The sequence below is a fragment of the Petaurus breviceps genome, unplaced genomic scaffold (assembly GCF_028583685.1).
Source record: "Petaurus breviceps papuanus isolate PSGF00001 unplaced genomic scaffold, PetGlider_PUasm1.0 90925, whole genome shotgun sequence".
Taxonomy (NCBI): Eukaryota; Metazoa; Chordata; class Mammalia; order Diprotodontia; family Petauridae; genus Petaurus; species Petaurus breviceps.
Genome location: NW_027187380.1, coordinates 29326844 through 29353864, shown reverse-complemented (window position 1 = coordinate 29353864; position 27021 = coordinate 29326844). Strand labels below are relative to the sequence as shown.

The window sequence follows — 27021 nt, the reverse complement described above, 5'->3', positions numbered from 1 at the left end:
TTATTTTTTAAAGTGTTTAATGTTCAAATTAGGACCCAACTAGAGCCCTTCATAGGTTAAAAGGAGATTTCTTCTGAAGGAGCTCAGTGATGGGGATTTTATCTGGGAGCCTGCATATGACTTGTTTAACTGTTTGATTCACTGGGCTCTTGATCTATATGGAATCCTTGACGTGAATTAAAGCAGGTACTACCAATGAATAGACTTAAGTCTATTGTGTTCAAGATCATTTTTCCCAGTGTCTAATACTTTCTTACTCATCCATTATATACTTTCAGGCTTTCTTCTTTTGGGTGAACCTAAGTGAAGTATTTCCCAATATTAACAATGAATGTTTTTCTTCAATGTAGATCCTCAAAACAATAAATAGAAAATGCAAATAAAAGTAAAATTTGAATTGTAACTAAAGGTTGTTACTACATTCATTACACTAATAAAGGTTTTTCTATGGGAGTTCTCTAAAGTTGAATAAAATTATTCTTCATACTGAATTTATGTGCTGAAGCCGCTTATGGGGTCTGTCCTGTCATGGCTTTTCAAATGTTTTATGAGGCTGCAACTCCTACTAAAACTCATTCCACATTGCTTACACTGAAAGGGTTTCTCACCAGTGTGTATTCTCCGATGTTGGTTAAGATGTGACTTTAATGCAAAGGCTCTCCCACATTCATTACATTGATGAGGTTTCTTGCATGAGTGGCTTTTCTGGTGTTGAGTTAGATGAGAACGCTGGCCAAAGTTTTTCCCACATATATCACATTCATAAGGTTTCTCTCCAGTGTGCATTCTATGATGCTGAACAAGGTGTGAACTATAACAAAAAGTTTTCCCACATATATCACATTTATAGGGTTTCTCCTCCATAAGTACTTCCTTATTTTCAATCAATGATAAATTCCAACCAAATGCTTTCTCACAAGTGCCACCTTCCTGAGGACTCTGGTCTCTATGAATCATCTGATGCTCAATTAGGCTGCTATACTGATGGAAATTTTCTCCACATTCATGACACCGGTTTGGTTTCTCTCGGTAATGGAGTCTTAGATGTCCAGCTAGGTGTGAGCGTCGTCCAAAGCTTTTCCCGCATTCATTACACTGAAAGGGTTTCTCTCCAGTATGAACACTCTGATGTTGAACAAGATGAGACCTGACCCGGAAAGCTTTCCCACACAAGGGACACTGATAGGGTTTTTCCCCTGTGTGGACTCTCTGATGCTGAGTAAGGTGTACACGTTGATTATAACTTTTTCCACATTCATCACATTTAAAGGGTTTCTCCCCAGTGTGTATTCGCTGATGTTGAATAAGGTGTGCACTCTGAATGAAGCTTTTTCCACATTCATCACATTTATGTGGTCTCTCTCCTGTTGGGTTTTTTTTCTGGATATCTATAATTTCTCTAAAACTTCTCTCCTGGGAAGGAGGCTTCCCCAGTATCATCCCTGTGAGCTTTCCTTGTTGCCTATCTAACCAGCCTTCATGTTCATGGATGTCACTAAACTCCTGACCTTGTGGAACATCCTTTTGAATTTTTGCTGATATTTCTCTGTAGGTTTCTGTGGCATCAGAAATTTTCTTCTTTAGCACCTTCATGTTCTTACCCCTTTTCTCACCACCTGAAACAATGAACAGAAAATGCAAATGTCACGTGTTTCCTATAGAGAAGTAAAGTAAACTATAAAAGGTAAACATGATTACCTAATCAGATGAAACTACTATATATCAACTATTAGAAAAAAACTCCCATTACAGGGCTTTAGGGAGCAAAATTTTGGGGACTTAGTCAGATAGAGAAGATAAAACTAACAGAAGATGGATAGAGCAGATCAAGAAGAGTGCCCAGTGGGGGTAAATAGCAAAAATATCAATTAATAAGGAGGTAAGGGAATCCTGATTGGGGGAAAGGGATGCAGAGGAGGCAGGGAAGAGAGGGGAGAGGTCAATAGATAATAATAGAAAAAGGAAGTGAATGGGTGAATAATTGGAGAACATAGGATGATGGAAAGGGGCAAAAATTAGAAAGGCTGAAGGTAAGTGGGCTAGAAAAAAGTTATAATAAGCAGGACTGGCAGGGGGAAAGGAAAATCATATGGATGGAAAAAACTGACTAGGAAATGGCAAAGCACTAAGAAGGGGTCAACAAGAAATGTTGTTATAAGGGTAAGGATGAATAGGTTAACTATAAAGTTGCCACAGTTGACCTAGTTTAAAGTAACTATTCTAAAGATTAGGGACATATATCATAATGAGGCAATCAGACTCCAAAATGGGATGGGATTAGCTGAAGAAAATGGGTAATTTGACTCCACTTTTTTTTTTTTTTGCTTTTTGGAGGTCAGGGCAATAGGGGTTAAGTGACTTGCCCAAGGTAACACAGCTAGTAAGTGTTTAGTTTCTGAGGCCGAATTTGAACTCAGGTCCTCCTGACTCCAGGGCCAGTGCTTTATTCACTGTGCCACCTAGCCCCCCGGACTCCACTTTTTAAATAGTTGCAAACTCATTAGAATGTTAGGCTGATACAATAATGGCTGAAAAAAAAATACAAAAGACAAATAGCCAATTAGCTGTTTTAAAACCAGTAACTGACTAATTAACACACCACCACCCTTCTCATTCAGGCTGCAAAACTATTGTTGTTGCAAAACCTCACCCATGTTTATTGAATTCTATTACCCTGTCTATCCATTCTCCATTAACACTCCTGCCCCATTCAATAGCACTACACAGTTTTGTTTCAGTTTCCCCCAAACAAAATTCTCTCTTCATTACATTGAAGGGTTTTCTCTCTGTAGTGGCGTTTCAGGTGTTCAATCAAGTGTGAATGACGACCGAAGCTTTTCCCACATTCATTACATCCATAAGGCCTCTCTCCACTGTGTACAGTCTGATGCTGAACAAGATGTGAGCTCACACGGAAAGCTTTTCCACACACCTGACATTTGTATGGTTTCTCACCCGTGTGGACTCTCTGATGCTGAGTAAGGTGCACACGCTGATTATAGCTTTTTCCACATTCATTACATTTAAATGGTTTCTCACCAGTGTGGATTCGCCGATGTTGAATAAAGTTTGAAGCTTGAAGGAAGAATTTGCCACAGTCATTACATTTGTGACCTTTTTCCACCCTCATAGTTTGTTTTTTATTGATGTCTATAATATCCCTGAAACCCCTTTTCTGGGAAGGACAATGCTTTGGTTTATCCACCGTATAATTTTCTTGCTGTCTTTCTAAGTAGCTTCCATAGTTAGAGAGTTCTTCATATTCTTGATCCTGAGAATCATTCTTTTGGATACTTCCTGGAGTCATCCACAGTGATTCTGCTTCTTCAGAAATTTCCTGTTTTACAAACAGTTCCATATTCTCATTTCTGGGCTCATAATCTGAAAAAGCAATTTTTAAAAAATGCAAATGTTAATTGTTCTGGGATAAAGAAACTTTTTAGATTAATTTAGAATACTGAAGGGAAAAAATGAGATTAGATAAGCATTCAAGCAGGAAACTAGAGATCAGCAGATGAGGTCAAAAATAGCATGGAACTGCAGATATAGTAACTGCCTCTATCAATGTATTCTCTGCAACCTTAAGAGTGTTGACCAGAATACTGAGAGATTAAGTGACTTTCCAAGTTCACATAATCAGTATATGACAGAGGTAGGACTTGAACCCACATTGTTCTGTCTCCAAGACAAGCTGCTTCTATATAGGGAAAATATTACAACTCTTTAATGATGATAATTTCCTTTTACTATGAGATGTATCTGAATACTATAAAATTCTATATATTCTACATTCATAATGAAATCTAATTTTGCATTTTAAACCTAACTGAATCTTTACCTTCGTTTTCCTCTTAATTCCTAGAAAGTCTTTCCTACTCCCTTCAATGCTAAAACAAACTCAATTAGGAATGGATTAGACTATGAGAAAAAAGCATTCATCATTTCTGCATATTGAAAAGAAACACTACAATTAAAAGGATTTAAAATAGTCTGAATGGCTGGATTCAAGAGTCATCAATAACGGTTCAATATCAATGTGGAAAGAGGTCTTGACAAGACCTGCAAAACTGGTGGAATAGGGAGAAATAGCACAACAGAGCTTTCCACCATAACTTCTCAAAAAAAGATCTAGTGGTCAACAGAAAATCCAAGGAAAACCACAATGGGTCATTTTTGTTACCCAACATCATAAATTCAGCCCACAGGTAAAGTGCCCAGGACAGAAATTGCAGAAAAGGGGTGGGCCAACAGTTATTTCACTACAAACATGGAAAGGGATCTTGGATATAATTTTCAGGCACAGACTGGGGGTGGAAAAAATGGCTCTGTCACTCTACAACCAGATCTATACTACAAAGTTATATTATGCTAACCAGGAATGAAATAGGAAATCAACAGACAGGCCCAGAACAAGGTAGGATGGCAGCTCTGTCACTTTAATGAAACAAAATTTTGATGTAGGACCAGGGGACAATGACCATGGAGGTGGGCTGCAGACTAGGAGACATCCTAAAGTTCTGACACTCTAAACCTACAGAGCTTTCCAACTAGCTGACAGGAGCTAGAACCAACAACTGTCTATAGAAGTTCCAACTATGGGCAAGCATTCAGTTGTATTGCCCAAATAGAAACTGGAGTCTAAAGCAAGAGAATAGGGAAAAAAAAATTCACATCACAGTCTGGATCAGACTAACTAAGGAGACTAAAAGTTGCCAGCTCACTGGCCTGAGCCTCCCCTGAGATCCTTCAAAGAACATAGTACTCTTCATCAATAAAAGAGAAAAAGCAGATCAACAAATAAGAGCAAGCAAATAAAAACAAACAAAAAAAACCCTAGAAAATCCACAAATTAAAATAAAACCCTTCAATTAAACACCAAAATAGAAATCCTGGAAAAAGAAGTAAAGATTTAACAAAATTGAAAGCAAAAGGCCAATGAATTAAAAAATAAAACTAAGATTTTTGTGGAAGAGTGGAAGAAAAAAATAGATAAGTCATTATATAACTTGATTTTTTTTAAAAAAGGAAAGTAAATTATCAGTATCAAAAGCATAAAAGGTAAATTCACAACCAATGAAGCAATTATTTGGCTCAATTATATGCCAATACAGCTGACAATTTAAAAGAAAGAGGTGAACAATGACAAAAATACAAATTGCCCAGATTAACACTACAGGAAATAGAGTATTTAACCTTATTTTAGAAAAAGAAATTGAACAAGACATAAATGAATTCATAAAGTAAAAAAAATAAACACAGGACCAGATGATTTTACAATTAGCTTCTACCAAATACTTAAAGAACAATTTCTACTACATATAAATTTTGAAAAAACAGGGAAAAAATGGTCCTACCAAATTCTTTGTATAATGCAAAAATGGTCCAAAACTTAACTTGGATAGTCAAAACAGACAAAGGAAACTATAAACCAATATCACTAAATGAGCATGGATGCAAAAAATTTTAAATAAAATATTAGCAAGTGTATTCCCCAACATATCACAAAGATAACCAGTCCACATTTATAATACCAATTCAGGGCTGGTTCAAAATTAGGAAAACTATAAACAGAACTGACCATATTAAAAACAAAAACATAAAAAATCAGATGCAGAAAAAGCTTTCTGAAAAAATACAACACTCATTCCTTTCAAATACACTAGAAAAGATAGGAGTATATAGACCTTTCCTTAAAACATGACAAGTAGTACCTATCTAAAACCAAGAGTCAGCATTATCTATAAAGTGAATGTTCAAGTAATTTCAGTAAGTTCAGGGGTAAAGCAAAGAAATCCATTACCACCATCACTACTCAAAAAAGAGTTAGAAATGTTAGGTATTGTAATGAGATAAGAAAAATGAACTGAAGGAAAAGTACAAGAAACAAAATAATCACTTTTTACAGCTTACAAGATATTTTACTTGGAGAAGCTTAAAGTCAATTAAAAAACTTAATTGAAACAACTTCAACAAAATTTCAAGATATAAAACAAACACACAAATTATCAGGATTTTTGTATATTACCCCAAAAATCCAACAGGAAGAGATAGAAAGTTTAATTCCATTTAAAATAACTAGAGACAATATAAAATACTTGAGAGTCTACCTGCTGAGATTCACACAAAAACTAAATGAAAACAGTTATAAAATACATTTATACATATATGATAGATCTAAATAACTGAACAAATATTAATTTGTCATAGGCAGGCTGAGTCAATATAATAAAAATGGCAGTTCTACCTAAATTAATCTATTTGTTCAGTGCCATGCCAATCAAAGCACTAAAAAAATTATTTGACAGAGCTAGAAAAATAACAAAAATTACCTGGAAGAATAAAAGGTCAAGGATTCAGGGGAATCAATGAAAAAAAAAAGTGAAGGAAAGTAGTCTAGCTATACCAGAACTCTAACTGTATTATAAAACAGTAATTATCAAAATAATCTGACACTGGCTAAGAAATAGAGTGGTGGATAAGTGGAATAGATTAGGTACACATTACATTATAGTAAATAACCATAGTAATCTATTATATGATAAATCCAAAGATGAAAACTTTTGGAACAAAATCTGATTATCTGACAAAAACTGATGGGTAAACTGGAAAGCAATATAGCAAAAACTAGAGAGAGACCAACATCAAAATGGAACATTATTTACACATAAAAGGTGATACCATAAGCAGATCAGACATACGGATAAGGGAAGAATTGAAGACCAAAGAAAATACAGAGGGCATTACAAAATAGAAAATAATTTTGATTATATAAAATTAAAAAGGTTTTGCACAAACAAAACCAATGCAACCCAAATTAAAAGGAAAGTAGAAAACTGGGGGGAAATTTTGGCAACAAGTATCTCTAACAAAGGTCTTACCTCTCAAATATATAGAAAACTAAGTCAAATTTATTAAAAAAAAAACACAAGTCATTCCCCAATTAATAAATGGTTAAAGGATACAAAGAGGCAGTTTTCAGACAAAGAAACCAAGGCTATCTAAAGTCATATGAAAAAATGCTATAAATCACGACTGATTAGAGAAATACAAATTAAAACAACTCATACCTATCAGTTTGGCTAATATGACACAAAAAGAAAATGATAAATGTTGGAGGGGATGTGGGAAAACTGCGACACTAATGCATACTGTTGGTAGAATTGTAAACTGATCTAACCATTCTGGAGAGCAATTTGGAACTATGCCCAAACTGTGCATACCCTTTGATCCAGCAATACCACTGCTAGGTCTATATTCTAAAAACACCCAAAAAGGGAAAAAGGACCTATTTGTACAAAAATATTTATAACAGCTCTTTCTGCAGTGGCAAAGAAATGGAAACGGAGAGCATGTCCATCAATTGAGGGGCTAAATAAGCTGTGATATGATTGTAATGGAATATTATTGTGCTATAAGAAATGACAAGTAGTATGACTTCAGAAAAACCAGGAAAGACTTACATGAAATGATACAAAGTGAAGTGAGCAGAACCAGGAGAATGTTGTACAGAGTAATAAAATACTGCATGATGAAGAACTATGAATGACTTAGCTAATCTCAGCAATACAATGATCTAAAACAATCCCAAAGGACTCCTGATAAAGCATACTATCTGCCTCCAGAGAAAGAATTGATACTATCTGAATATAGACTGAAGCATGCTATTTTTCAGTCTCTTTCTTTTCATTCAAGTCTTCTTCTACAAAATGATTAATATGGAAATGTTTTCCAAGATTACCAAAAAAAAAAAAGAAGACAAGATTTTCAGGTCACCTGAGGAACAAGGTAGAGGACTAGACATTTTCTCTGATCCCTATGACCTCTCAAAGCTCTCCAAAAAAGAAATTATGCACCAAAGATAATGCAACTTCATCTGTCTCCATGGTCTAGGACATCCAAAATCCAAAAAGTTAAAAAAATACAAAACCCCATGAACTGATGTTCACTAATCCTGAATTCACTCAGCAACCCTGCCCTACTTCCCACACTCCAAGAGTGTACACTAATAGAACCAAAAATAACACATCTGCTTACAATAAAATCCATCCCTACATCCTTGTCCCCTCTATCACAAGGGATAAAGAAAGTGAAGAGGAGAAAATCAGGGGAGAAAAAAGACTGAAATTACTAAAGATTTCAGAAAGAGGAAAATTAAAAGGCCCTGAACATTAACAGATATTAACACAGAAAATATTAACAACAGAAGGAAATCTTCTAGAAAGGCCTCTCTAAATCTATTAAATGAGTTTAGGCATCTATGAATGAATACTGCAAAACAAAAGAAAATGATACGATACTTGATAAGAAAGAGTACCCTATGGAATATGAGGAGAACATGAAACCAGAACAAGTTGTTTCTAAGGGGTTTAAAAGAGAAATGAGAATCATGAGAACAAAATTTATGGCCTTCCCAGAAAAAATACTGGAATCTAGAATGTCTAGTATCACTAAAGTTACAAAGGAGAGAAAAAAATAGATTGAGAATGCAAACACACAGAAATAAAAAGCAATCTAGAAGAAGAGAAGCAAAAAAAAATAACATTAAAAGAAAATATGCTCGGGGTAGCCAGGTAACACAGTGAGTGAGAGCACCGGCCCCAGTGTTGGGATGACCTGGGAATTGAATCCGGGCTAAGACACTTAGCACCCACCCAGAAACACCTGGCTGTGTAACCCTGAGCAAGTTACTTAATCCCAATTGCTTAATAAAAAAAAAAAAGAAAATATGCTCACCACACAAGCAAAACATACTGAATTCGAAGACAGGATTCATAGGGAAATGGCAGAGAGGGGTGACATAGTCAGACCTGAACTCTAGGAAAATCACTTTGGTGACTGAAAAGAGGATGTATTGGAATGAGAAGAGACCAGAAGCAGGCAGACCCACCAGCAGGCTATTGCAATAATCCAGGCATGAGGTAATGATGGCAGTATCAGAGTACTGAAGGAGGCATTTTAGAAGAAGTGAAATCAACAGGCCTTGGCAAGAGATTGGATATGGAGAGTTTGGGAGTAAGATAGTGAGAAGTCAAGGGTTGTGGGTTGTAAGCCTAGGTTGTGAGCCTGAGGGACTGGGAGATAGGGGCTGCCCTTTATAGTAAAAGGGAAGGCAGGAGAACGGGTCAGGGAGAAGAAGAGTATAGGGGAAAAGATAATGAGTTTTTGTTTTAGAAATGTTGAGTTTAAAATGTCTACTAGATATCAAGTTTGAGGTGTATGAAAGCAGTTAGAGATATGATACTAGAAGTCAGCACAAAGGTTGGAGCAGGACAGGTAGCTCTAAGAATCTTCAGTAAAAAGATGGTATTTAAATTCATGGGAGCTGATAATATCACCAAATGAAGTATTATAGAGGAAAAGAGAAAAGGACCCAGAACAGAGCCCTGTTAAATACCTACAGTGAGAAGGTGTAATCTGGAGGAGGGTCCAATAAAGGAGACTGAGTACTGATCAGAACTAGGAAAGAGTGAGGTCCCAAAATCCTAGAGAAAAGAAAGTAATAAGGTGAAAAGAATGATTAACAGTATCAAAGACTACAAAGAAGTTAAGAAGACTGAAGACTGAGAAAAGGTTACTGGATTTGGCAACTAAGATAACTGGTAACTCTGAAGGGAGCAGTTTCAGAGAAATGATAAAGTTGGAATGGTAAGATTATAAAAGGTTAAGAAGAAAGTGAGAGTAAAAAAATTTAAGCCACTTGTTACAGATGGCCCTTTTGAGGATTTTAGCTACAAAAGACAAGAAAAATAGGATGACAGTTACAGGATGGAAGGATCAAGTGAGGGTTTTTTTTTTTCCCCAGACAGGAGAGACACAGACAAGGTTGTAAGGCAGTATGGAATGAGCCAGAAGATAGGGAGAAACTGAAAATAGGTGACAAAGGGGAGATGACAAAGGGGGCAATCAGTTAAAGGACATGGGATGGAATGGAATCACTTGAGTAGAGCAGATAGCAGGGTAAGCCTTTGTAAGGAGTAAGACCACCTCACAATGTGAGATGGGGTGAAGAAGATGGTGGCAAAAGCATCTGATAGACGAAGAGGGGAGATGAGAGAGTGAGAGATCTCATGGAAATTTGCCTCAATTTTTTTTCCTGTAAAATCTCAAAGGATACAAACAAACAATTCTCAAAAGAACTGAAAACCAATTTCAACCATATGAAATAATCTCTCCAAATCACTCATAAGACTGATCAAAACAATCCTGAGATTTTACATCACACTCAGTAAGTTTGCAAAGATAACAAAATATGTGAATAGTCAGTGTTGAAGGGAAGACAGGCACACTTGTGAATTGTTGGTAAAGTTACAAATGCAATTTAGAATCATGCAAATAATTAAAATGTCCATATCCTTTGACCCAGAGATTCTACTTACTAGGCTTAAATTCAAAGGATATCCCTGATAAGAATAAAGTTTCCATATACACCAGAATATTTATAGTAGCACTTTTTGCAGTAGCAAAGAATTAGAGAAAAAAATAGATACCCATCGATTGAGAAAGAGCTTAACTAACTGTAGTACGTGAATGTAATGGATTATTACTATGATGAAATGACAAGTTATGAATACTGAGAAGCAAGGAAAGATTTACCTAATGTACCTGATGTGATGCCAAGTAAAGCAGAACCAAGAAACAATACACACAATGACTACAACTATGTAAATGGAAAGAATCACCATGAAACAATGAAAACTAAACATTGCAAAATCACAAAAAACAATAAAACTCCCTGCAGACAACATAAAATACCTGGGAGTCTACTTGCCAAGACAAACCCAAGAACTATATAAACATAATTACAAAACACATTTCTTACAAATAAAGACAGATTTAAACAACTGGAGAAATAGCAATTGCTCATGAGAAGACTGAGCCAATATAATAAAAATGAAAATACTACTTAAGTTAATGTACTTATTCAGTGCCACACCAAATCAAACTCCAGAAGAATTCTCTTGTAGAGCTGGAAAAAACAATGACAAAATTTATCTGGAAGAAAAGGTCAAAGAAATTAACTAAATGTGAAGGAAGGCAGCCTGGCAGTTCCATATTTCAAAATATATAACAAAGTGGTAATCAAGACAATCTGGTACTGGCTAAGAAATAGAGTGGTGGATCAGTGGAATAGATCAGGTACACAATACACAGTAAATGACCATCATAATCTAGTGTTTGATAAATACAAAGATTCAAGCTTTTAGAGTAAGAACTCAACAAAAAGTGCTGGGAAATGGAGCGGCTAGGTGGTGCAGTGAGTAAAGAGCCGGCCCTGGAGTAAGGAGGACCTGAGTTCGGTCAGGTCACCCCCCCCCACCACACACACACACACACACACAAACTAGCCACGTAACCTTGGGCAAGTTACTTAACCCCAATTGCCCTCCAAAAAAAAAAATGCTGGGAAAACTGGAAAGTGATTTGGCAGGAACTAAGCACAGACCAACATCTCACACTATGTACCATATGACCATAAGGTCAAAATGGATAAATGATTTAGATATAAAGGATGATTTTATAAGTTAGGGAACATGGAAAAATATACCTGCCAGATCTATGCATAAGTTTATAGAGATAGAAAGGATCACAGGAAGTAAACTAGGTAATTTGAATTATATGAAAATAAAAAGCTTTTGCACAAACAAAATTAATGCAGCCAAAATTAGAAGAAAAACAGGAAACTGGGAGGGGGGAAATTTACAGCAAGTTTCTTTGATAGAGGCCTCATTTCTAAAATATATCTGGAACTGAGCTAAATTTTTAAAAATACAAGCCATTTCCCAGTTGATAAATGGTCACAGGGTATAAATGGGCAGTTTTCAGAAGAAGAAATCAAAGCTATCAATGGTCACATGAAAAAAATGCTTTAAATTACTACTGATTAGAGAAATGCACCACTCTGAGGTACCACTTCACACCAATCAGATTGGCTAACATGACAGAAAAGAAAAATAACAAATGCTAGAGGGAATGTGGAAAAATAAGGATACTAACGCAGTGATAGTGGACTTGTGAATTAGTCCAACAGAGAACAATTTGGACCTATGCCCAAACATATGCAAAACTGTGCAGAAGATTTGGTGATGTCTTGGGGCTTGATGTAATCAACACCATCAGCATCTGGAGGACATAACCATTTACAGGGAGTCCAATTCCTCCTTGATAGGATCTCAGTGCTGGATCTCTTCCATTACATTGGTGAATACTTTTGTTCACACACATCTCCTTGTTTAATTCCTCCACTGAGGTCTAATTTCAGAAAATCATTGAACAGGGTTATTTCTGTTTTTATATCCTCCAAGGAATTCTAATGATCTTAAGGAGGATATTATGTTGGATTGTTTTTGGAAAACTGCCAAACACTTTCTGATGCTGCCTTTTCCATAAAAGCAAAGACTTATCTTTTCATTACAAACATTTTTTTTTGAGGGCAATTGGGTAACTTGCCCAAAGTCACATGGCTAATAAGTGTGTCAAATGTCTGAGGCCAGATTTGAACTCAGGTCCTCCTGACTTCAGGGCTAGTTCTCTACTCACTGCGCCATCTAGCCACCCCTCAATACAAACATTTTATACTAGTATTACAAGACCTAGAACATCAATGCCACTGAAGATCTAAAGATGAGTCTACACAGAAAGCAGCAAAAGAACTAGTGAAGAACAGTATGAAAAAGAGCAGAAGGAAAGGGTGCCACCAATAACAGAAAGAAAAGTTAAATCTGGTGACTTTTCAAGAGAGATGACAGGTCAACGGCCAGAGTACTCTACCGGTAACTCAAAATATTAGGAAAAATCAAAATAGGCCTCCAGCACAATGGTGAACAAGAACAGAAGGCAAGCACTAAAATGTAACAGGATAGACTGACATCAGATGGGCTGTAATCTCCACTATGGAAGGACACTTCAGAACTGATGAGATCACAAATCCATGTGAGTACTTAGGGGCATATATATATATACATGCATATACCGAGGTTAACAGAACAAGAAAAAGAGAATTTAAATAATGCAATCTCAGGGAAAAAATTGAACATAAATTACTTACAAAGAAAAACCTCAGGACTAGATGAATTTACAAGTGAATTCTAGTAAACATTAAAAAAACTCACCAATTTTACATAAATGTTTGCAAGGGAAATAGAGAAAGGTGGCATCCTAATACACTCCTACTATGAGGCAAATATGGTAATAACTCAAATAAGGAACAGAGAGGATCAAAGAGGATAAAAATGGACAATTTTGATTACATAAGATTAAAAAGTTTCTACTCAAACAAAAGCAATATATTTTTAATTATAAGGGAAATAATTAACTGGGAAAAATATCTGCAGCAAATTTTTCTGATAAATATCTGACAGTCAAGTTATATATGAGATGGATACAAATATTTAAGAATCAAAGTCTTTTTCAAATAATAAGTAAAATGGTCACATGAACAGACATTCTTCAAAAGAAAAGCAAGTTATTAAAACAACCATAAGAAAAAGTGCTTTAAATCACTCATAATGAGAAATGCAAATCAAAATCACTATAACTCACATCCATCAGATTAACAAAAATGACTAAATAAGAAAATTACAATTATTGGAGGGCTAATTAAGAACAGGTACACTAAAGCACGCAATTTAGAACTATACTCAAAGTCACTAAATCACATCTTTTGACCCAGTGATGACACTACTAGTGATATAATACCAAAGAGGTCAAAGAAAAGACAAAAAGAACCCTACACATAAATTTTGTACAAATATATTTTTGTTACAGCAAAGAACTGGAAGCAAACTAAGGAACCATTTGGGAATGGTTGAATAAATTATGCTATATAAATATAACAGAATATTACTATGTTGTAAGAAATGACAAAAAACATGGTCTCAGAGAAACCTCAGAAGAATTCTATGAATTGTTATAGACTGAAGTGAGTAAAACGAAGAGAACTATTTATGTGATAACTACAACAAAGGTGAAGAATCAGGACTCCAGAAAACTGATAAAGAAGCATGTTTCTTACCTCTTACTGCAGAATGAGACAGACATTTTAAGACACATTCAACACAAATTTTTTTCTTGATTCAATTTATCTATTAGAAGGAAGGGTTTTTTATGTGTGGAGCACAGTAGGAAATAGCAATCGTGATGCCAAAAAGAAGGGCAACAATGAAACATTTTAAAAATACACAAAAGAACAACGAAGGAAATTTACAAGGTAACAAAGCTAAATAAAATAATGTTGGTACTACTACATGTTTAATACATGTTTTTTAAACCACTTTGTAACAGATTTATGATTTCCTATCCAATCTTTTAGTCCTTCTTTGTATATGGAAATGTTGTTTGTTGATGACCTTCTAGTTCATAATGAAAATACGTTAAATCATAACAGCTGGGGAATATACAGGTAGATGTACACATAATTTCATGTATGTATATAAATATATACACACATACAGTGTGATATAAATGTTCTACACAAGATAACAAAACTAATTCATTCTAATCCATAAAATGAAAACAGTTCTTACCCACTGAGGTAAAAGTCTCATAATTCTCCTGTCTGTCATTCCTAGAAAGGTCCTTCTCAGTCTGGTCCAAATGTCCCCATTCTTCCAGGATAAAAGATACAGCCACATCGGCCACATCCTCAATTTTCACCAATGTCTGAAACATGAGATCCCTACTCAGTTCCTGTTCCCTTTGCTCTGCTCTTAAATAAGGGACAGCAGAGCATCAAACATGAAAGCAGAATGAAGTGGGAGAAATTATGCAGAGTGGTGTTACATGAAAGGGACACTGGACTAGGAGTTAGGAAACCTTGATTCTACTCTTGGTTCCGGCTACGAACTCACTGTGTGACCTTGGGCAAGTGACTAAGCCTCTATAGATCTCAGTATCTTCATCTGTCAAATGAGGTTATTAGACAATATGATCTTTTAATTTCTTCCAGAGTTAATATTTCTATAATTATGTGCCTCCCTAGAAAGGGTGAATAGGTGTTAAATGGAGAAGAGGAAAGCAGAGTTGAAAATACATGGGGAACTAGGGACCAATCCAAGATGGGCCTAGTTTCTGGAAAAAGTATTTAGAGGTAAGTTTTCTAAGGAGGGTAAGGGGGTATCCTAAAGAAACTCCAGGATCAGGGGAGAATACAAGGCCACAATCAGGGAGTAGTCACAGGGTCTCAATGAAGGCAGAGAAAAGACGATAGCTCACTTGGGCCCCAGTCATGTGAAATGCAGCTGCCATCTGCTGGTCTCTAAGATTTCCCTTCTGAGGAATAGTTGGAATCTGGGAAACAGGCAGAGCTGAAGGAGGAGAAAAGGAGTTGTGAGTGAGAATTGTCTTGCCCTACTCTCAAGGTCACCATGTTATTCCCCCGTTCATGAGTTTACAGTGAGACCTGACTGCCTGTTGTATCAAGTCCAAACTCTTTTAATTAACTTTAAGTGCCCAAAGTAACTGGGCTCCACACTGTACCTAACTAACTTTATTCACCATTTTTCTCCAATATGGACACTTTGCTTCAATGAAGCCATTTCTATCTCTTACATATACTATGCTGATTATTCTTGTCTTTGCACCTTTATTGATCAGGTTTCTATCTGGAATGCCCTCATCTCTGACAATATAAAGTTTAATCAGGATCCAACTCAAATTTTCCATGATGTTTTCTCCCAATAGCCTAGCACCACCACCCAACTCTAACCTGTGGGTTACCCTGACCTTGGTATGTGCCTTGGCTGAGACTGATCTACCTCATAATTTCCCTTGACCAAATACCTGTTTGGTTTTTTAGATGTTGTTACCATTTTTCTGGTCCTTAATACCTACATGGTACATATGAATTGATTTCTGTTTGTGGCTTTAAGGTAGAATGGAGGGAAAATAGGAAGGGACCAAACACCAAGAGTAAGTAAGGTGAAGGGGCCAAAGGAAGTCTTGAATGAAAGGAAACAATTAAGGTGTGATTAAAAAAAAAAGCAGTAAGAACTGATCTTCAGTCCAGGGATCATCAAAGCAAAAAAAGGGGTAAATCTGAAAAATAGAAAAACTTGTATGACCACCATATTATTATTAGATGACTCTTAAAACACATTAAGGATCTGAACATAAGAGTGGTATTCATTTAGTTAGATAATGAAGCCTGGAGATAAACTGTGGGGAAGGGGGAGTGTCTACTAGACATCTTATTAGAAGGAAAGGTATGGAGTTGAGGAAATCCTAAGGGACTTGAAGAGACAGCAAAGAATCAAATAGAGTTGGGTATGGAGAAAAGGAAATTCAACAGGAATTATTTCTTATTTAGTTTTACAAAGAGAACAAAAATATGTACACTAACATCATAATAGTTTTACAGGCAACAAATGATTGGTATTAGGTCACTAATTGTTCATTTTCTTTCCATAATGTCTTTGATATAAGTTAGCAAGTTGGTATGTCAAGGTGAAGTGAAACAAAAACAGAGAAAATGTTTTAAGGACACAATGACGGACAGCTTCAAAGAACCTGATGTGATAATTACTTTGTGGGAAATAGCAGGATCAGTTAAGTATGCTGCAAACAAGTAAAGAAGGATTCTTTTTGAGCAAAAGATTTACAGACAATAGTGGACTTTATAAATAGCAGCACAACATTACATGTGCACATTGAAAAGGAGCTTTTGTGCAGCTTTTATTTTCCTATCATATCTGCAAACACAGTATCACTATCAGCAATACTTTCAACTACAAAGAAGGATGAAAGAGATGGAACTGTGGAATCTCTGATCCTCACCTGTCTGGTTCAGTTAACTCCTCACTCAAAACTCTTTAAAGTCTTCCCTTCTCTCTCCTTCATCCAATAAATTGTTATTCAATTTCTACAGTGTGTCTATCTCTATATCCATTCCCTCCTGTCTGCTTTCACTGAACCTTCATTCAAGCCCTTATCACATTTTACCTATACTACTGTAATAGCATTATAACTGGTTTTCCTAATTTCTGTTTTTCCATTAGTCCATCCTTAACATTGCTGCCTTCATAATCTTACTAATGTATCACTAATATGATTCCTCTTCTTGTAAACCTTTAGTGACTCCATTACCTACTGATTAATGTATTCTTTACCCTGGCTTTATGGTTCTCTACAAGGCAGGTAGAGGGCACAATGGCACTAAGCATGGCATCAGGAAGACCTGAGTTCAAATTCCACCTCAGATACTTACTAGCTGTGTAACCTAGGACAAGTAACTTAATCTCTGCCTAAATTTCACCTAAATTTCAACCAAATAAGATAATACTTATAAAGTGCTCAGCACAGTGCCCAAAACATAGCAGGTGCTAAATATGCTAGCTCTTACTTATTTGTTCATTGATTTATTTGCTACTGCTTTGCTATTACTCTGGTTCCCACCTCCTCTAATCTCCTATTACTCTTTTTATACACTTCAGAAAATGAAAATTCCTTAAGGGCAACTGTTTCATTTTTGTCTTTGTATACGGAATACCTAGTATGGTGCTTTGCACACATAAGCACAAAATGCTTACTGAACATTTCAGGCAAAATGGACTATGCATCTTCCTCTTTCCCATCTCTGTATTTCTGTCTTCCTTATTCCTGGAATATGTCTCTAACAATTACCAACTCTACCCACTGAAATCTCTGCCTTCAAAGCCCACCTCAGGTGCTACCTCTTTCCCTAATATCCCACACCAAAAGGGATCTCTTCCCAAGCTTTTCACTGTATTTTGTCTGAACATCTCCATCACACTTATCACATTCTGCCTTGTGTTAATATAATTATTTGTGTGTGTGTCTCATCCCTTCTATTGACATAATGATTCTTGAGGACATTTTTGTGTCTAACTTCATCTTCCTATCCCCAGTGCATAGTATAAAGCTTAGGAACTGTTGCACTGAATTAATTTTCTTTGATCTGATATCCAACCTTAGTCCTCAACTTCACACCCTTCTAGTGATAGTTTACTTTTCTTTCTCAGAGTTCCCTTTTCCTTTTTATGGCCAACACTCCCACTTTACATTCTACAGGGATTTTCCCAAGCCCAACAATGAACAGTGCTATTCCCTCACCATTTGCCTCTAAGGTCAGAGGTTTCTGGGGACCACTCTCAGACTGGGTGTCCAGGGGCTGGAGCTGGATATTCAGGGACTCCTGCACCATTCTCTGTTGCATCATTTCCTGAAGGGGTACTTCTGGATAGGCAGCAACCTAGGGACAACAAATAAGCATCACTTTGGAGAACAGAGTATAGCAGGAATGCTAAGAAAATCTAAGCCTTCATATTAGACAGATAAAATATAAAGAAGGAGTTTACATATTATTCAGTTTCACAGAGAGCAATGGGATAAAATATAAGATGGGAGATAGAGATTAATAGCAAAAGCCAATTCTAATATTTTTACTATCATCTTCTCTTGGTTCTCACTTTAGTCTCAAAGACCTCTAGATGTAAAGAAACAAGGTGTTGTAGATTTCTGTTACTTTGAACATTGCTAAACCTCAACTTTCTCATCTACAGAATGAACAGGTTACCAATACCCCTGACTCCTGGGGTAAAGACTCACTATTCAACAAAAACTGCTAGGAAAGTTGAATAGCAGTTTGGTAAAATTACGTTTGGGAGAGGTAGGTGGCAGAATGAACAGAGTGCCAGGCAAGGAGTCAAGAAAACCTGAGTTAAAAACCAGTCTCAGACACTTACTAGCTGTGTGACCTTGAGCAAGTCACTTAAACCTGTTTGCCTCAGTTTTCTCATTTGTAAAAATGAGCAAGAGAAGGAAATATTAAACCACTCCTGTGCCAAGAAAACCGCAAAAGAGTGTCATGAAGAGTCAGACCATGACTGAAGTGACTGAACACAAGAAATTAGATTTAGACTAGTACCTCCCACAATACATGATGATTAGTCCCAAATGGATACACAACTTAGACATACAAAATCATATCAGAAACAAATTATAGAGAAACAGTGGATGTATGGATAGAAGAAAAGTTCAAACCAAAGAGGTGAGGAACACAAAAGACAAAATGGACAATTTTATGGACAACATAAAATTAAAAAGGGTTTTGTACAACCAAATAAATATAGTTAAAATTAGATAAGAAATTAACTGGGAAATAAAATTTTTACATTAAGTTCCTAAAATAAAGGTATCATTTCTAAATTATATAAGGAATTGACTCAAATTTATAAGAATAAGAGAGTCATTCCTCAATTGATAAATGGTAATAAAATATAAATAGATGATTTTCAAAGGAAGCAATCCAGGGCATCAACAGCACTATGAGAAAATGCTCCAAATAACTAACAATTAGAGAAATGCAATTTTGAGGTTCTATCTAACAACCATCAGATTGAAAAAGACAAAAAAGAGGAAGGAAAGGAAGCAAGGAAGGAGGAAAGAAAGAAAGAAAGAAAGAAAGAAAGAAAGAAAGAAAGAAAGAAAGAAAGAAAGAAAGAAAGAAAGGAAGAAAGAAAGAAAGAAAGAAAGGAAAAAAGGAAGAGAGAGAGGAAGAGAGAGAGGAGGGAAGGGAGGGAGGGAGGGAGGAAGGAAGGAAGGAAGGAAGGAAGGAAGGGAAAGAAAGAGAAAAAAAGAAAGAAAGAGACAAATGTTGGAAGGGATACAGGGAAAAAAAGGCATACTAATGATCTGTAGATGGAGCATTCTGTAAATAATTTGGAACAAGGTCCAAAGTCACTAAACTGCTTCTTACTCAAGTGATACCACTAATAGGCCAATATCCCCAAAGAAATCAAAGGAAGAGGAAAAAGGATCCATATATACAAAATATTTACAGATCTTTTTATACTAGAAAAGAACTGTAAATTAAGAGGGTGTCCATCAACTGGAGAATAGTTGAACAATATAGTACATAAATGTAATAGAATATTATTGTATGATAAAAGGAATGGTTTCAAACTCCTAAAGGCTCACACACAGTGATGCAAAACAAAGTGAGAAAAAAACAGAATAATTTATAGTCTAACACTTAACTGTGGATCACAAGTGGAAAGTTTAAGAAGCCCTGATTTATACAACAACAATGCAAAAACAAGTAACTGTGAAAGATCATCAATGCAATGAACAATTACGATTCCAGAAAATTGATTGATGAGGAAACACACTGTCTTCTTCCTGACAGAAAAGTGATAAACTCAAGATGCAGAGTGAGACATGCACTTCTAGACATGGCCAATGTGTGATTTTGTTTTACCTAACTATGCATATTTGTTAAAAGAGTTTTGTTTTTCTTTTTTTTTAACTGAGGGAAGAGAGAAGATGGGAGGGAAAGAAAACAAAATGTTTTCTAATAAAAAATAAATAAAATAAAATTAGTGGATTGGATCAGTTTTCCTCTAAGGCCCCCTCCAGTTTTAACATTTTATGATTTCAAGTCCATATCACTGCTGTTTTCCAACCATTTCTTCTACAGAGACATGTAGCCTGACAGGCACTGGGTCATTTGGTATCAAGACCTCAAATCATATAATTTTCCTCCTTTTCATTACCAAACTAGAAAGTTTTCCTGCTTGTAGTCTCAAATTGTCAGTGTTAAAAGGGACCTCATCTAATCCAAGCTGCATCTGGACAGGAATCACCTCTACAAAATACAGTAATTACCTGAATAACTCAGGGGAGGGAAACCTATCACCTCCCAAGGCAACCTCTGCTTTTGAATAGATCTAATTATTAGAAAGTTTTTCTTTACCTCAATCCTAAATTTGCCTCTTTAAAATCTCTACTCCAGTTCTGCCCAACTGGCTTTCAGTCTGCACAATTCCATTGAAACTAACTCTCCAAGGTTACTAAAGATCTTCTAATGAATAAATACAACCCTCTTTTCTTAATCATTTATTTGATCTTTCAGTACAATCTGATATACCTCCAACCACATTCTTCAGAATCCCTCTTCCTCTAGCTTCTTGAATATGTTTATTTCTTTATTCTCCTATACCTCTAACCATTCCTTCACAGTTCTTCTGGCCCTTAATTTTTTTTTTAATTTTCATTTTTTTTGGAGGGGGGAAGGCAGGGCAATTGGGGTTAAGTGACTTGCCTAAGGTCACACAGCTACTTGTGTTAAGTGTCTGAGGTCAGATTTGAACTCAGGTTCTCTTGATTCCAGGGTCTGTGCTCTATTCACTGTGCTACCTATTCACCCCTGGCCCTTAAATTTCATTCAAGGCTCTATTTTTGGCTCTTTTTTTTCTCCCCATTCTCCTTTGGAAATCTCATTCATTTTCATGTTCCAATCATCCCCTCTACACAATGACTTCCAAATCTAGCATCTCCAGTCACAATTTCTACCCTGAGCTCCAATCAGAAACTAATATGGTGAAATTTTATCCACCTGAAGAACTCACCATCACTTCAAATTCTGCATATTTAAAATTAAACTTATTATCTTACCCCCAAGTCAAGTTAAGTAAACATGCATTTATTAATCATCTACTCTGTGCCAGGGCTTATACTAAGGGCTGGAGATACAACGAAAGACAAAAACAATCAAAAAGCCTTCAATGTAATGGTAGCATCACTCTCCAAACTACATTCAAACAAGAGTCACACAGCATAAATTGGAGGCAATCTGAGAAGAAACTACTATATTCAAAACAAAACAAAACAAAAATCTTGCCCCTCCTTCCAGCTTCCCTTTCTTTCAGAATCTCCCAACCAAACTTGGAGTCATCTTTGACTCTTTGGTTCTTTTCCTCTCCTCACAACCTTAAGTTCCTAGTCTCAGAGGTCAGGACTTTTCTACTGCATCTATCCTCTCTTCTCTACCCACAGTGCAAGGACTTTTATTTCCTTTCACTCAGACTATTATAATTGCCTCCTAATTGATCTCTCTGTCACCCTTTTCTAATCCATTACTCACAACACTGCTAAAGAAATCTTTCTAATACACAATTCTGATCACAACACTCCCCTGCTCAAAAATTTTCTAGGATTTCCTTACTGTCTTAAGGATAAAATATAAACTATAAAATATAAATTTTCCAGCATTGTAAACTATGGCTTTTTGTTCCTTCAAAGTCTTATTCCACACACTTCTAGGTTGTCCCAGATGAACTAGACTAACATCAATTACTGAATCTCTTTCTGCCCTCTCCCACCTCCATTTGACAGATTGTCCACCATGCCTAGAATGGAGTTCCTCCATATCTCTGCTCTTTAAGGAGAAAACACTAGTAAGCCCAACTAAGAGAAAAGTGACAAAAGGTAAGGACACAAAGAAAATATTGGAAATGGCTTAAAGGATAAAGAATCAAAGGAAAAAAGAAAAATTATAAGGTATCAGCAAGATTGGTACAGAAAAATACAAAGTGGAGTACCCCATGTGTACTTATCAATGAGCAGCTAATAGGAAAAATTCAAATAACTCAAAAGTTTTTTCCTTTATCAAGGACCATGTTCTTTTTGTCTTTTTTTTTTTTTGGAGGGGGGAAGGCAGGGCAATTGGGGTTAAGTGACTTGCCCAAGGTCACATAGCTAGTTAAATGTTAAGTGAATTCAGGTCCTCCTGACTCCAGGGGCAGTGCTCTATTCATTGCACCACTTACTTGCCCTAAGGACCATGTTCTTTTAGCAATCTTAGTCCTTATATCTCCACAGTTTGAAATAAAGAACCATTGCTTATAAAATGTCTATTAAATAGTGCCTAACATAAAGCTTTATTACTCCCACTTCATCTAGTTACCCTAACAAACTCCTTATCTGTCTGCAATTGATCATATTTATAGAGTTCTTTTTGTACTATACATACTTCCCTTTAGAGAATAGTTTCTTTATGGGCAGTTTCTATCTAATCCTGAAGTCTTTTCTCACTTGCTAGAGCAATTAGGTCAAAGAACACTATAAACTAATAATGCTGACCCTTTACAAAGCTGTTCAGGGTGGTTAAGTATTAGTCTAAAGTAGGACCTGGGAAGCAGTTTAATGTTCTGATAGAATTTGGTTAATAGTACAAAGGAACCAAATGAGCTTAGCAAAAAGGGAGCAAGTGGCAGTAGAGCAAGAAGAAAATTTAGCAGCTCCCTCAGCCATTATCTAAAGTCAAGGCTATGTGTTTTAGGTTGAAGACTTCAATTAGGTTGACTTCAGTTTTAAAAGATGAAATGTTAAATAGGCCACTGGAAATCCTGCCCAAAGACAGAAGGACCAAAAAGTTCTGGCCTGTTCCATGACTAAAGCAGCACCCAGGGTACTCACAGAGAATGAACCTGTTTAGTTTCTAAAGTGAGGAAAAGGAGTTTCTAGAGAGAAATACAGAGTACAGCCAGAAGCCCAAAGTGACCTGAGGCATGGGGGAAAAATATTACAGAAAAAAAATTAAGATATCCACCCATCTCCCCATAAGAAAAGTGAAAGTGAGATGTTAAAAGCCCATAACTGTTCTAGGTGGGCACAATGAATTAGTTTTTCTTTTTTAAATTTTTAAAAAATCTTTATTATGCACTACTATGCTCCTAAAGATTAGAAATTTGTTTAATTTTTTAATATTTGAAACCCTAGTACCTGACATATAACAGACACTTAATAATAAATGTTTGCTTGAGCCTAGACCTCCAGTAGAACTTAAGAGAACAGAAAAATTCTGATGAGGTATCAGGGTGCAAAGAACTTTATGGACACTTTCCCAATTTTTTCCTTAATTCAAAAAATATTAAGTGATTCCCATGTCATCTCCTTAATTTCCTTCTATTTCCTCATTACCTAGATTAGTTGTTTTATTTTTTTTCCTCCTCACCTCTTCTCCTTGTTCATCAAAGTCTCTCTGTAATTCCTCCAACAAAACCACAGCCTCCTCCCCACTTTCTGGATGATGTTGTCTCACCCATGCCTGAAGTTGCCCAGGCAAGATGGCCAGGAACTGTTCCAGCACCAGCAGCTCTAGGATTTGTTCTTTTGTGTGCATCTCTGGCCTCAGCCACTCACAACAGAGCACCCTAAGTTGGCTGAGAGCCTCCCGAGGCCCTGATGCTTCATAGTACTGGAACTGTCTGAAGCGCTGGTTAAAGGTCTCCATACTGGGAGGAGTATTCTCCTGCATCCAGGTGCAATCTTCTTCCTCCACTTTCACTATCAGAAGTTCTTCTTGCTCCTGTGGAGGATGAACTGTAGTGGATAAGGCTGCAGTTTCTCTTGACTCTCTAGGCATGATTCACACCCAAAGGAATGCTTCACTATAAGGTGTGACCTGAGGAGATCAAACCCACTTCTGCTCTTAAGAGAAGTCTGGAATGGCACTTTTAGGTAGAATGAAACCTAATGACATAGTAAAAATAATTATTAGCATAAAGAAATAACAGAATTCATGTAAATGCTAAGATGAAGGAAATTTATTGAAGGTTAACCACAAAAGTAAATTTAAGAAAGGATTTGCCACAGAATTACTTGAACCAACATAAACCACAGCTTATTAAAGTACAAGCAATATGTCTGAAACTTACAAATAACTATCCATACAAGTTGATCCTTTCTTATTTGTAGGCCAAATCCCAAATGGCAATTCCAAATGGCCCAGGGGCTCAACAAGGCAGGGATGAAAAAAGAAAAAAAAATCGTTCCTGTTTAAGATAAGACTTGAAAGTCCCCAGACAAGCTTTTCCAGTAGAAACCGCGCAACCCCATTAAAAGGCTTGGGTCATCAACCCAGGGAAGTGACCCAGACTCAGTGACAGAGGATCTAAAATATCAGCAGGCACCAACTTAGGACCAGAGCCAGGCCTAGTCAGCAAGAGATGAAGCCGGTACGTCCCCGACAGCCCCAAGGCTCTCTTTCCCCTTTACACAGCCCCTCTCTCTGCTGGGAGTCTCGTTCTTCAGGGAACAGAACTTCCAACAAGGCGGGATCAAAGAAAAAAGTAAGTGGCTCTTTGCAAGATACTCTGGAGAGGTCGACTCAATGCCTAGACTTCCCAAAACTCACAGGAAATTACTATATCAATGCCTTCCTTGCCCTTGGCTCGTAGGGCCGCTAAATCCCGCCCCTTCCCCTCCTGGAATAAACTTCCGAGTCCTCTCTAGGAATCCCGGAGGTTTGCATCTCTGTGAGTGGACGACTCTAGCGGCTGACCCGACTTGGGGCGGAGTCTGGAGAAAAAGAGAACTGGAGTTTCTGGGTGCCAAGCACCAAAGCTCTTAGCGACATACACCTCTTTCCTCACACCAGGGAGAAGAGTAGAAGCCTCTACCCACAGGTTAACTTCCCGAAAGAGAATAACGACTCCCCAGCTCACGTTCTTTCGACGTCACCAGCCATGAGACTCACTTTAGAAGCTTCGGAACCGCAGAAGCAGGGGTGGGGAGGGAGTGGGAAGAGATGCGGCATATTTGGTTGCTCTGAAGGTAGTACTTACCCTTTCAGGCGTGGAGTGTCGGGAGAGGGGAATAAAGAATAAAGCAAACCAAGGAAAGAACATAGGAAGTAAGTTTAATTAGACAGGAAACTCGCACCTACCCCTTCCTTTGGCCCTTAGACAGTGGACTTACCGAGCACTTCAAGGTGTCATTCCCTTCTACGTCCTCCTGCTGACCCTGACCCGGATCCTGGCCCCGACCCCATCAGCTACAGATCAGCCACCAGAGCTTTAAAAGTCAGGAGATGGTACTAATCTCCAAATGTCCTTCTATCTCAACAATTGTATTTTTCTAAAAGCTTCAGGCCTAACTACGTCCCCAAGCGCCAGCTGATGTAATATATACTCTTTCCTTTCACCCAAAGAGCCAATCAGAGCGTGGAGGTGGGACTGCTGCGGGGAACCATCTCTGGTAAGCGTATTGATTAGACTGAGGTGGACACCCATTTATAGGGCCCACAGTTTAAATTCATATGAGACATTTTTACCTTAGTCATCCCCGGTTTTACACCAGTCCCTGAGAGGAGAGAGTTGTCTTTTAGTGTTCCTCTCATTTACTGTATCTTTTTTCTTCTTGTCCTCCGACTCTTCCTTTTCCCCAATCAGGTTCTCAATCCTTTTGTTCTCAGGCTATCTCCCTGCTCCGAAAAAAGGATTTAATAAACATTCACTCTAAATGTAAATGAGGGATAACCCTAAATGAAAAGATTAATTAAGGGCGTACTACGGCTATACACAGTGCTAGATGAAGAATAGACAATTACTGGACAGATAGTCCTAATCCTCCTGTGACCTTTCAGTCCTTCTGCCCTATATCAATGGTAGTCACTGGTTTTGTATACCAAAACCCGACATTCTTACGGTCCCGGGCTGATTGGCTATGTTTCTGTGTTATGTCCTTCAGGACTCTAAAGTTGAAGTATTAGAAAAGATTTTGCCCCTGAATTCAGTCATCTCCCCTCATCAGTATTGGTTTTTAGGGTACAATATGGAGAGTTTTCTTCACTTGAAATGTCTATCTCTTAATTAGCAGGAGCTGTTTTGCCCAACTTATGCCAATAAAGGTGGGAATCTGAAATTGCATGGATATTTACAAAAATATAAACTTCCCAGATTAACAGAAGAGGAAATAGAATATTTTTAAAACCTTGATTTAGAAAAGGAGATTGAATAAGCCATTAATGAGCTCCTTAATTAAAAAACAAAACAAACAAAAAAAAAACCTTCAGAACCAGATATATTTACAAGTGAATTCTACCAAACATTTTAAGAACAATTAATTCTAATACTATACAAACTGGAAAAATAAATGAGTGAAGGAGTCCTACCAGTTCCTTCTATGACATGAGTATGGTTTTTATACTTAAACCAGGGAGAGTCAAAACAGAGAAAGCAACCTTTAGACCAATTTCACTAATGAATAAATTCAAAAACAAATTTTAAATAAAGTACTAGCAAGGAGATCACAGCAAAGATCACATCCACTATTACCTGGCTAGTTTTCTACTAGGAATGTGAGGCTGGTTCAATCAGGAAAACCATATGAAAATCATATGATTATATCAATAGATGAAGAAAAAACTTCTGACAAAATATGACACCCATTCCTGTTTAAAAAAAAAACACTAGAAAGCACAAGAATAAGAGGAGATTTTCTTTA

The 27021-nt window shown here is 36.8% G+C and overlaps 1 protein-coding gene across 7 annotated transcripts; it reads right to left on the bottom strand.

Annotated features, from left to right (window-relative positions):
- ZKSCAN5 (zinc finger with KRAB and SCAN domains 5) lies at positions 1 to 26506 on the bottom strand. 7 transcript variants are annotated; one of them, XM_069076683.1, is made up of 7 exons: positions 25495 to 26506; positions 23750 to 24103; positions 18067 to 18205; positions 15211 to 15302; positions 14523 to 14658; positions 2770 to 3381; positions 1 to 1616 (listed from the first exon to the last, which is right to left on the bottom strand). In XM_069076683.1, exons 2-7 carry the CDS (start codon positions 24050 to 24052, stop codon positions 493 to 495), a joined length of 2406 nt encoding a protein of 801 aa, XP_068932784.1. In that variant the 5' UTR covers positions 24053 to 24103; positions 25495 to 26506; the 3' UTR covers positions 1 to 492. The 7 variants fall into 7 exon arrangements, with proteins under 7 accessions (XP_068932784.1, XP_068932783.1, XP_068932782.1 ...); XM_069076682.1 differs by having other exon boundaries at positions 23750 to 24267; positions 25495 to 26501; XM_069076681.1 differs by lacking the exon at positions 25495 to 26506 and adding an exon at positions 24453 to 25477 and having other exon boundaries at positions 23750 to 24267.
- Positions 26507 to 27021: the final 515 nt, after the last annotated feature.

Excerpts from the sequence above, each read along its gene's own strand:
- ZKSCAN5 (XM_069076682.1), bottom strand. The coding sequence starts at position 24,160 with ATGCCTAGAGAGTCAAGAGAAACTGCAGCCTTATCCACTACAGTTCAT. Across the intron at positions 14,659-15,210 it reads TTCACATGACTGGGGCCCAA|ACATTGGTGAAAATTGAGGA; the intron begins GTGAGCTATCGT and ends CTCATGTTTCAG. Across the intron at positions 1,617-2,769 it reads CAGAGAGAAAACCCTTCAAT|GTGGTGAGAAAAGGGGTAAG; the intron begins GTAATGAAGAGA and ends TCATTGTTTCAG.